We start from the raw sequence: 12,736 nt of genomic DNA on the forward strand, positions 1-12,736 counted from the left end.
AGAATACAAACAAGTCCCAGGTCTGGGTGAGGTGTGATTTTTTTTTTCGTCTGATTGTATGTGACTATGCACTTAATTAACATCAAACTGAGTTATTTTTAAAATGGCATGATTGTGACAGAAACATTCTTTCGTGGAAGTTTACCAAAGGGCTTGTATCTCTCTTTGCACCCACACCTGCCAATTAATTCACTTTGTGCAATCCTTCTGTACCCACTTGGTGTTGGAAACTATTTTCTCTGATAATCATATCCTGATCTTTTAATATTTGGTGTAGCTACTTTGCAACTTCGTGAGTCCAGGCTACTTCCTATTTTGAAGTGCTTTCTAACATCGCCTTGAACGAATCTAATTCCAGGTTTTTAAGATTATCACTCATTGTTCTGGACTTTGCATGCCAGAGGCAATGGTTTCTCACTATTTACCCTGTCAGACCTTTAAACATGGAAAAAGTGAGGATTGCAGATGCTGGAGAGTCAGAGTCGTAGAGTGTGACGCTGGAAAAGCACAGCGGGTCAGACAGCATCTAGGGAGCAGGAGAGTCAACACCTTTAAACGTACAAGTTAAAAATTATAGCTCAAATAAAAATCGAGGAAATAAGGAAAACAGCATATTCTGTAAATTTAGAATAAAATCACAAAGTGTTGGTAATAACGGATAAATCTGTCAACATCCGTAAAAAGATAATGTAGAAACCAGGTTAAAAAAAAGTTGGTCATTAGTATTTAATGAAGTGAGGTCCTAGGATCAACCAAAACAATGAGGAAAAGGGAGTGGCAGTAGGTTACAAAAACACACTGACCAAACACAGGCAGAAAATGAGCTGAAGTGTTTCTTTTTGTTTGAACTGGGGAACATGTGAAAAATACCAGATGATATCAGCAGATCATCTCAGTTAGAATATGATAAAATCATTAAGAAGAGAGTCAAACTTCTTCAAATTAGAAGGAAGCAAAGTATGATGGAATGTGAAATACTTTAAGGTAGAAGTGGCCCACTTGTATGTTTCTCTATTTAGATATTAAACATAAAGCTGCCCACTCCCACTAATGGCAAGTAACTGTTGGTTTTCATATATTAATGTAATAATTCTGGCATACTGATTATTTCATCCACCTTCTGTTCTTATTTCAGGTTCTCAGCATTTGTAATCATTGACTTTGAAATTATTGTTTAGTTCAGAGACACTTCTCTTCCCAGAATACTCACTTTGGGACAGTCTCTTCTTCACCCTGGCCAGTTTTCCTTATCCTCTTTTCCATTCCCATCTTCATTGCTTTCTGTTTCCCTCATCATCTTTGATCAGATATTTTGAAACATCCCCCTTCACTGCAACATCTCTACTCTCAACAACTGACAAATTCCATGTCAACTGAAATTCAACTTGTCACATTTCAGATCCAGATTAGAGTGGTGCTGGAAAAGCACAGCAAGTCAGGCAGCATCCGAGGAGCAGGGAAATCAACGTTTTGGGCAAAGGCTCTTCAACAGGAATCAGGCTTTTGCCTGAAATATCGATTTTCCTGCTCCTCGGATGCTGCCTGACCTGCTGTGCTTTTCCAGCACCACTCTAATCTTGAATCTACTCTCCAGCATCTGCAGTATCCACCACCCCTGACATTTCAGATCCATCCTTGCTTTGAGATAATTGTGAGATGTTCACCATTTCTTGAACAATATTTCTTCCACTGTTCTCCATCCACACTCAGACTTCCGTGTTTATTCCATTTCAAACACCTTTCTGCCCTTTTTCCCACAATGAAGAGAACGTTCCATCCGTTCTTATTCTTATTCTTCACCCCGTCAGCCTCCTTTGTAAATTAGCTACTTCCAGCTGAAGGATATCATCAAATCTATCTTACCCTCTTTTCAACATTCAGATGGGGCCATTCCATTTGCCAACACCTTGACCTACTCTTCAATCACCTCAAACATCCCTTTCCCTTCCCTCGATATTTCCCTGAGCAAATACTGCAGCTGTAAGGTCTGCAGATGGATGCCTGCACTTTTTCTTATCCTTTTGCACTCTCCAGACAAACACTCTGAAGTGAAGCAGTGATTTGCTTGTGTTTTCACCATAACAGTGTGTGCATTTGCTGATTACAATGCAGTTTTCTCTCTTCTGGAGAGATCAAAGCAGTGACTCCAAGTTATCAGTTGCCTGCCATTTTAATGCTTCATCCCACTTCCCCTCTGACCTCTCTGTCTTCAACTTCTTACAATGTTCCAATAAAACTTGGTGGTAGGTTTCAAAGATTGTGAAGCAATGCTTGTCTTGTTTTTTAGTTGGGTCATAGACGATGTCCAAATAGTTAAAAGGAAGCTGATCTCTGATCAGATATCCTCTCTGAATCTATAACCTCTGCAATGTGTTTCTTCAAGTCCAGCCCTCCTTCTCATGTGAACCACGTTAACCTCTACCTCCTGTGAAATCAAACACAGACTTGAGGAACAACACTTCATGTTTAGATTAGGCACTTGCAGGTCTTTCAAACTTTACACTGAGCTCAACAATTTCAGATTGCGTCTCTCCGATTGCGTTCAGACTGTAATTCTTCCAAAGTATTTATATAATCTCTCAACTCGTGTTTTGTTTCCTCACTTTCTCCTTTGCACTTTTGCTTTGCACCATTATTAATTTTATCATTTAATCTCTTATATCTTCCTTCTATCCTAGAACATTCCTCTTGTTCTATCCTCCACTCTTCATCCTATCCAGATTCCACAGCCTCTCACGGTGGCTCAGTGGTTAGCACTGATGCCTCACAGCACCAGGAACTGAGTTCAATTCCACCTTTGGGAGACTGTTTGTGTGGAGTTTACACATTCTCCCCATGTCTCCATGGGTTTTCTCTGGGTGCTATGGTTACCTCCCACAGACCAAAGATGTGCAGGTTGGGTGGATTGGCTAAGCTAAATTGCCCTTAATGTCAAGGAATGTGCAGGCTGCATGGATTAGCCATGGGAAATGCAAGGTTACAGAGATAGAGCAGGGGAGTGGGCCTGGGTAAAATGTTCTTCGGAGGGATCGGTGTGGACTCGATGGGCTGGAAGGTCTGCTTCCACACCGTAGGGACTCTGAGATTTTGTTTTTGTAAATAATATTGTGCTTGCACTGTTGTAGATTTTATTAAATTTAAGTTTTCAAAACGATATTGAAATGCAAACTGGTTTCACTCTTTTTAATATTTCTTTCTGTTTTTCAGTGTTGAAGAAAGCTTTAAAACTTTGTTTTGGGCGATATTTGGATTATCAGAAGTCAAGTCTGTGGTCATCAATTATAGTCACAAATTTATTGAGAACATTGGCTATGTTTTGTATGGTGTATACCATGTGACAATGGTCATTGTCCTCTTAAATATGCTGATTGCGATGATTAATAGCTCTTTTCAGGAGATTGAGGTGAAATTCTAATTTCTTTTTAATAGATTTAGCTTTAATATTTAAAACAGGTCATTAGTATACAATGTTGTGAGGAATGAAAAATACTGATTCTGAAATTATGAATTAATGTGAACATTAAAGTATAAGACGGGAATTTATAATGTTTGTGTTGATCAACAATCAAAAAAACTTCAAAGGCTTAACAGTGGCACAGCTTTAATGGGCTGAACGATCTCCTTTGATATTGTAACTGTTACGTTTGAAATGCTTACTGCACTGCATGCAATCATAATGCTTTGCAATATTGGTGCTGGCCTACTTATTTTAATACACAAAGTATTCTCAGACTTTCAAAATGCCCCTTTCTAAAATTTTAAACTTTGGTTTGTAACTGTAATCACTTTCTCAAGTCAAATATTAAATCAATTTTATTAAAATTTCTGTTTGTAGAGAGATCCCTTGATGTCTGATTTAATTAACTTTTGTTCGTTACTAATTACTCATTCTAGTGTAGCCTTATTATTTCTAAAATACTTTGTTCCAGAAAGCAGTTCTAAAATATTCTAAATGCTCATTGTCTTTATCCATGAGCTGTTTTCCTAGACACAGTCTTTGTGAAAATTAAACTGTCCTATTGCTGGTTGTATTTCTGACCCTGTGTGAACATATTCCCTCACTACAATACTGCTCCTAGGTAGATTAAAATTTAACTCAGAGTCTTACATCACTTGATGTACTTTAATACTCATTGTTTGTTTCCACTGCTTGATAAATTGTGTTTATTGACAATATTGTCTTGACCCTTCCTTTCAAAATGTATCCTTGTTAAAGATCCAATGGTGAAGAATATTTTGTTTTCAGTCGTGTTTCAATCAGGTTGTGGCTGGGTCTCTTTACTGGCAACAAATCCTTGAAGCTGACTTATACTATATACACATAACTTTATTCTGGGTAACTGTCCACATATCCGTTAGGTCTGTTTTCTAATATTTATTGGTTTCCTGTGCGGGTTCCCACATCCCCTCCCACCCACACTTGCTGACTTAGTTTAAATCTTTCCAAACTGCACTATTTACCCGTTTGTACACAGGCAACGCTCTGGTTTAGATGAAGTCAGTTGGTTGCATTGTTACAACTACCCCCATCGTAAATGGGGCTTATCCCAATTTACCTGATAAGATCGACAGAAAGCACAGTTCAGGTTTCTGTACTAAACAAATATTAGAATTTATGATAGAATAATTAGACTATAACTACAACTAAACAAATGTAAATTAATGACATATAACAGGACAGGTGTTCCCAATTTACAAATGTTCAGCATACGAATGTAATACCTTACATGGGTGTCGTTTTAAAGATCTTACGTATTCATTTCCTGTCCACCCATCAGCTGCTTTCCTTTGTCCCCCTTGTGTTTAAACTTGCAAACAGACTTCAGAAAAAAATCAGCTTTCATCCAGGGACTGCTTGTATTAACTAAAACTGTAATCCCCTTATACCCTCCCCCTTTACATATGCCCAGGCAGACAGATAAGAATAATGCAGTATTAGTGGTGGCAGTAAAAAAAACTGGAGCAGTTCAGTGGGTCTTTGCTTCCCATTTCTGATGTGGAGATGATCCTACAGCAGCTTGCCCAGGCTTTGGTATCTTTCTCTGAAAGCTGCAGCTGGTTTGTGACAGGTACAGAGTGACTGATTCACTTGGAAGATGTCTCTGAGAATAGGCAGCTCTCTCACTCTCTCTCTTTCTCTGTCCCTGTCTCTCTCTCTCTCTCCCTTCACTTGCAGTCTGACTCTCTCTCTCTGTTTATGTCTGTCTGTCTCTCTCAATCTGTCTGTCTTTTCGCTCACCCTCACTGTCTCTGCCAATGTATCCCTCTCTCTGTGTCTCTGTAATTTGCTTCCAATTCTTACCTGTTCAGTTTTCTAAGAGCTATTCAGTTTTATTTGTAAACTCAGCTCCTGATCATTTGCACATTGCAGGAACCCATCGCAACAAAGGCACAGCACACAGCAGTATCAAATTCCTTGCTGTGAAATTATACAGCCATCCTGGTAAATCCCTGTTTTAAAAACAAATCTATCTTCATGTAGTCCACAGCTTTAACAACAAAAGAATAGAAAGACACAATTCGTACAGTACAGTCTTCTTGGTGTAAAGGGAGGCTGTGAGGAAAGGTAGAATAAATTGGCAGGAGGATGGGAGTCCAGGCAGAAGGGCAGAAGGAAGCAATGCAGACACCAGAGCAAAAGTTAGAAAAGAGAAAAGTAAAATTGGGTGACAAAATCATATACAAAAGGCAAGGAGATGGCTAGATTCTACATGGGCAGTAAGTATAAGGGCACTTTATCTGAATGCCCAGAGTATTTAAAACAAAGTTGATGAATTTCTTGTGCAAATCAGTACAGTGGGGTATGATTTTATTGTCATTACAGAAATGTGGTTGCGGGGTGGTGATGACTGGGAATTGAATATCCAAGGGTATTAGGTAATTAGGAAGGATAGGCAAGAAAGCAAGGGAGGTGGGTTTGTGCTCTTAATTAGGATGAGATTAGGACTTTAGGGAGAGACGAAATAGGATCAAAGGAGCAAAATGTTGAATCCGTTTTGATGGAGACCAGTAAGGGGGAGAAGTCACTGGTGGGAATAGTTTGTAGGCCCCCCAGTAATATTTCTACAGTGGCACAGGTGATCAATCAAAAAATATCTGACACATGTAAAAATGGAAAGATAATAATTGTGGGGGACTTTAACAAGCATGTTGATTGGCTGAATCAAGTTGGTAGAGGCAGTCTTGAATAGGTGTTCATAGAGCTCATCTGTGATAACTTTCTTGAACAGTATGTTACTGAACCTACAAGGGAGTGTGCAGTCTTAGATCTGGTTCTGTGCAATGAGACAGGTAAAATTAATGATCACAGTATGATTCAATGGCAGGTACAAGTGGGGATGAAATAGTTTCATCTAAAACCTGGGTGTTAGTCCTAAACAAGGGCGACTGTAATGGGATGAGGGAAGGAGTTGGTTAAGTTAGACTGGGAATTCAAATTATATGGTGGAACAAAAGAGACTTTTCACATTGCTCAAGGAAAAGTATATTCTGGTCAAAAACAAAGATAGCAAGGGTAGGAAGAGCCAGCCTTGGATAACCAAGGAAATAAAGAAAGGCAGCCACATAAAAACTCAGGCTTACAAAGTAGTCAAGAGTAGTGGGAAACAGGAAGATTGGGAAAAGTTTAAAAAGAAACAAAGGACCATGAAGTAAGTAATAAATAAAGGAAAAATAGATTATGAATGCAAGCTAGCACAGCACATAAAAAACAGATATGATAAGATTTTATAAATACATAAAATGGAAAAGGATGGCTAAAGTGGATGCAGGTATTAGTGAGTTTTGAGTTGAAAAGTGTGGTGCTGGAAAAGCGCAGCAGGCCAGGCAGCATCTGAGGAGCAGGAGAATCGATGTTTTGGGCACAAGCCCTTCTTCAGGATTCTCCTGCTCCTCGGATGCTGCCTGACCTGCTGCGCTTTTCCAGCACCACACTTTTCAACTCTGATCTCCAGCATCTGCAGTCCTCACTTTCTCCTTAGTGAGTTTTGAGCAGATTTGTAGCTCAGGTTGAGGTTCTGGATGATTTTCTGCCTGCTTGTCCAATATAGTGTTTGTTACAGTTCTTGCAGGGTATTTTGTAAATGACATTAGTTTTGTTTGTTGTCTGTATTGGGTCTTTCAGGTTCATTAGTTGCTGTTTTAGTGTTTGGTGGGTTTGTGGGCTACCATGATGCCAAGGGGTCTGAGTGGTCTGGCAGTCATTTCTGAGATGTCTTTGATGTAGGGGATAGTGGCGAGGGTTCCTGGACGTGTTTTGTCTGCTTGCTGTTCTTTTTGAATACACTGTATAGGTGATTTTCCTCTGCTCTGCGTAGTTCCTCTGTGCTGTAGTGTGTGGTGGCTTGTTGAAATAATTTTCTAATGCAGCTGCGTTTATGGGTGTTGGGACGATTGCTTCTGTAGTTCAATATTTGGTCCGTATGTGATGTTTTCCTGTAGATGTTGATTTAAAGTTTCCCATTGTCTGTTCGCTCTACTTTGCTGCATTTCCTTGCAAGGTCATGCTCGGCATAATTGGGGCAGGCAAAGAGGGAATGTAATGGTTAGCAAAGAACTGGAGAGTGCAGTTGTCTTCAAAGGAAGAAGACGAAGACATGAAGCAGAATGAACATCAGCGTCAGCGTTATATAGTGGTGCAGTGAACAAGCCAAACAGAACTAAATTATCCTCTGATTCCAATAGATGGAAGTTGGGTGAAGTGATCAAGGATTGAATGTGAGATTATCGCTGCTCAAAAGGCCAACAACCCATGTTTGTTCCCAGAAGCAACTGCAGCCTTTTCCATGTCTGTTTTTTCTTTGATATTCCTGTTGCTCAAGAGTAAACATTTTCAACAATTTGAAGGTATTCCAGCTCAAATGCTCACGTGGTGAACAATGTTTTGCGTTGGTTGTTAGTGTAGAGAACTCTCTCAGACAGATTTTGAACATTGTGTGTAGCTGAAGTTACAATGACAGTCCATTAGGGAGATGGTGATAGAAGTAGCAAAACATTTCCAAACAGGACTCTCTATTCCCAATGAAGTGTCAGTCCAGTCATCCGTGTGCCCTCAGCAGCTGCTCATTTCACGCTCCTTGCCATCACGTGACCCGTAAGGGGCTGTTTGAAACTGGCAGCAATTGACCAGATGCACAACTGGACTTTAAGTGGATTGCTGGTTGTGGAAATCCAGAAAGATGCCAACATTAGTTAGTGAGTACTGTTGCTGCTCAGGAGGTCATGACAGCAAGGCTATGATGCCAGTGTCATCATAGAATCCCTACAGTGTAGAAACAGGCCATTTGGCCCAACATGTCCACACTGACCCTCCAAACAGTAACCCATCCAAACCCATTCCCCCTACCCTATTTACTCTACATTTATCCCTGACTAATGCACCTAACCTACACATCCCTGGACATAATGGGCAATTCACCTGACCTGCACACCTTTAGATTATGGGAGGAAACCGAAGCACCCGAAGGAAACCCACGCAACCACAGGGAGAATGTGCAAACTTCACACAGACAATCGCCCGAGGCTGGGATTGAACCTGGCGCTGTGAGGCAGTACTGAGCCACCGTGCTGCCCAGTCACGGTGCAGGCTTAATGAGACAAGCAGCAGACAGTCGCAGGACAGAATGTGTTAGCATCTGAGTGACTCCTTCAGATTGACTCCATTCAATATTTGGTGAAATGCAAGAAACAAAATCCATCTTAGGAACTAAACAAGACAGAAAAAAAGTAAATTGCAGCCATTTGTACAGACACAATTGGCTAAATGGTCTCATTCTGTGCTCTATCTATTGTGAGTCAATTTCCTTCCTTTTCAACACTGCCATAATCTCTCCTGTTCATAGGCTCCCAGTTGTGCTATCATCTCTGCCACCTATAGCAGGGCAATCAGTACCAATGAATGGCAGGACACTAGGAAGATCAGAGGAACACAGGGATCTGGGGAAGCTTTTCCACAGATCCCTAAAGGAGATAGGGCAAGTTAATAGCAGAATTAGGAAGGCATACAGGACACATGGCTTTATCAGTCATGCAGAGATTATAAAAACAGGGAGGAGCTATACAAAACTTTGATTAGGCCACAGCTGGAATACTGTGTACAGGTCTGGTCCCCACACTATAGGAAGGATGGGATTGCACCGGTCGGAGTGCAGAGGAGATTCACCAGGATGCTGCATGGGATGGAATATTTCAACGATGAAGGGAAGCTGCAGGAGCTTGGGCTGTTTTCTTTGGAGCAGAGAAGGTTGAGGGGGAGACCTGATTATGAGGGGCATGGACAGGGTGAATAGAAAGCAGCTGTTCCCCTTAGTTGAAGGGTCAGTACAGGGGGCATAATTTTAAAGTGAAAGACAGAAGGTTTTGAGGGATTTGAGAAAAAGAGTTTTTACCCAGAGGGTAGTGGGAGGTCTACCATGCACTGCCTGTGAGAGGAGTTGAGGTAAGAAATCTCACAAACTTTACCAAGTACATGGATGAGCACTTGAAACAGCCTAACATTCAAGGCTATGGGCAGCGTGCTAGAAAGTGTAACTAGTGTAAATTTAGAGTAGTTTTTTAACAGTGCAGGATGAGAGCTGAACCAAAAGGTGAGAAAGAAAGTATCAAAGGTACTCCAAGTTAGAGGGCACGAGGAAAGAGAATGAGAAGATTAATTATTTCTGTGAAAAGACCATAATGAAGAGGAGTGTCACATATTCCTTTTATATATCTTCGATTGAAATCCAGACATGGCAACTGTGAATGTTACAAATCACACACAACACCAGGTTATAGTCCAACAGGTTTAATTGGAAGCACACTAGCTTTCGGAGCGACGCTCCTTCATCAGGTGATTGTCACTATCACTACCACCTGATGAAGGAGCGTCGCTCCAAAAGCGAGTGTGCTTCCAATTAAACCTGTTGGACTATAATCTGGTGTGGTGTGATTTTTAACTTTGTACACCCAGTCCAACACCGGCATCTCCAAATCGTGAATGTTACAGTAGACTGTAATTATTATTGCCTTTGAAGATAGGAAATGACCTATTAGCAAAAATAAAAACCATTTATATGAACTGGTAACTATACAAGAATGTCAGTTTCTCAATGCTAACCTCTTGATGTCACATCTCTGTATTTAAATTTCTGAAGAGAGACACGCCCATAGGTTACACTGTTAGGAGTCAGTGGTTTATTCTATTATTAACTTTCCATTTTCCTGGCTCTGTAGAATGATGCCGATGTAGAATGGAAGTTTGCCAGAGCCAAACTGTGGATTTCCTATTTTGAAGAGGGGCGAACACTGGCAGTGCCATTTAATTTGGTGCCAAGCCCAAAGTCCTTCTTCTACCTCCTACTAAGATTGAAAAAAACACTAACCAGCCTTTTGAGATGTAGAAAAGGACAATATCAAGAAAATGCAGAAATGGAAAAGGTAATGGATTAGTAATGACTCTACCCAACGATCGTTTTATGGTGTAGAGGTTTTGGAAAAGATGCATATAATCAAAGTGAAGTAGAAGATCTGCCATTCAGTGTACATATCTCAAGCAATAACCACATATAAATATACAACTCTTCCAAATATTGAACAGAACATGAATCAGAAACAGCCAAAGATAATATTTTATGATTAAATGTGTGAAAGTGAAGAGTCTTATTGTCATTCAGAAATTGAACAATTTTGAAAAGAAAGATATCTTTGTGAATCTTTTCATATTTCATTCATCAGGACAAATGCAAGAATTCTACATTTGAAATGCTCTCCATAGTTTATACAACAGGAATAAAGAGTGTTGATTCATTAGTAAGCCAACTCTGACTTAGAGTTCCATAGAGAAGAAAACAGGAAGCAAAAGGCTTCCATGCTCCTCGATAATTCAAAAACAGCACAAGGCTTGAACATGTTCCTTTTGTTTGCAGAGATGAGGTCCTTGTGTAAAAATGCATGCTGGTTCAAGCAAGCGTAAATAAACATTGTCACAAGCTCAAAACTAAAATAAAGAAGCGCAGATGCTGAAAATCTGAAACAAAAATCAACAGTTCAGTAAATCTGAAAGCATCTGTGAGGAAAAGGTAGAGTTAATTGAACTGGAACTGTTCTGAAGAAGGGTCACTGGATCTGAAACATTAATTCTGTCTTCTATCTCCACAGATGCTGTCAGACTTGCTGAATTTCTCCAGCGACTTCTATTATTATTACAATCTCAATCGGTGTGCTTCAGTTGCTTATTGGTGAAGCTATTAGTATGGTTGGGATTGTTCAGCCAGTCATGGAATCCCATCTAACAGGAATGTTGTTTTATTTTGGGTTTTGTGAGCTGGGCTGGTTGAGTATAATTTGTACTCTGCCTGTTACAAACAACCAAAGAACATGCTGTTTGATTCATTCAGTTAGTCACTATGTACCCGACATCAGGTTTCATTTCAATTCATACATGATATTGCTCAATTATGTCTAAGCAGACCATCTTTCGGGATTTATGGCAATAACTGTTACCACTCATGCAACCTTTGAATAGTAGCATTGGAAAAGGATTTGCTTAAACTGTTTTTATGTTTGTTTTTGAGACACGTTCCCTTTCCAGGGTAATCTGAAGTCAATTTGTCACTTTTCAGTTTGGATCTGGTAGCTTTTTGCCCCTTAGTAAATTTGAGTGATACCCATCAAAAGCAATCTGACCACAATAGCCTGTTGTCCTGCAAGATGACTGTTCTGTGCTCTGTTTCTGCACCAAGCTTGCAAAATGAGAAAGCAATGGACTTGGCTTTCTCCTCCCCAGCCTACCTGTCACAGGTGTGTCTATCTGTGATTGTAGGTAGGAGTGACCACCATAAAGACCTTGAAAAGATCAAAAGCTTGTATTTCACTCACTCTCTGGAAATGATTAGGATGCAGCAGTTCTTGTGAAATAGAGTCAAAAGGTGTTTTGATGAGATCTGCTATTTTCCAGTTTCTATGGGATATTCTGTCTGGCAGGAATGGCAGAGGCATATCAAATTCAAAGGCCAATGATGATCACCACCAGACTCTGCCATGTGGAGAAACCACCACACAAACTGATGGCACCCTCCTGGTGGGTTCCCAGGGTGTGGACGATGGGCCTTCCTTAAATATTGTTAACATGACCCATCGAGGGGCCCCTCTTTATTGCTGGAGACTTCACTCCTCCCATCACCAGGCCTACCTGCTTGACTGCACAGCGTTAACTTCTTTAAAAAATGAAGCTGACTTTTGAAATTGCCTCGTCCTCCCGCAGCCTCAGTAATGGACACCTATATCATTGGTGCTGTTCAAGCTGTAGGCCGTCTGATTGGAGAGATGGGCTCCCATTCCCAATTGTTTGTGACCCAGCTGCTGCTGGTAACCCTGTTGCCCACTCAGTAGTGGCCTCATGACCTATTGCCACTCAACAGTAGGATGATCCTGCAAAGGTTGGGAGATTTCCAGCAAAGCCTTGTCCCCATCACCATGAAATGGAGCATTAGCACAGCCCATGGCATATATTATAAACTGAGTGCCCTGAGGCATTACACTCCATCAGCAGCAGTAGAATCCAACATGATGACAATCTGATATCACTTGAACTGACAAATCCCTGAGCCATCCATCTTCATTAATCCAGAAGATTATCCTTAGATTCAATGGAGAGTGTAAAAAGACATTTGGAGATTATGATTAACTCACACTTCAATGTCCAGCTCACTGACACTTGACTTCTGCTAAAAGTACTTGGTGGTGCAAGAATAATGTGTTG

The 12,736-nt window shown here is 40.5% G+C and overlaps 1 protein-coding gene across 1 annotated transcript in view; it reads left to right on the plus strand.

Moving 5' to 3' along the window:
• The window catches only part of LOC140481688 (short transient receptor potential channel 6-like), a 131,292-nt gene that overhangs the window by 98,895 nt on the left and 19,661 nt on the right, over positions 1-12,736 (plus strand). The window contains exons 9-10 of the mRNA XM_072578260.1: positions 3,208-3,403; positions 10,210-10,413. Coding sequence (XP_072434361.1) covers positions 3,208-3,403; positions 10,210-10,413 — 400 coding nt within the window. The remainder of the gene's footprint in view (positions 1-3,207; positions 3,404-10,209; positions 10,414-12,736) is intronic.

The sequence above is a fragment of the Chiloscyllium punctatum genome, chromosome 9 (genome assembly GCF_047496795.1).
Source record: "Chiloscyllium punctatum isolate Juve2018m chromosome 9, sChiPun1.3, whole genome shotgun sequence".
In the NCBI taxonomy this organism is placed as follows: Eukaryota; Metazoa; Chordata; class Chondrichthyes; order Orectolobiformes; family Hemiscylliidae; genus Chiloscyllium; species Chiloscyllium punctatum.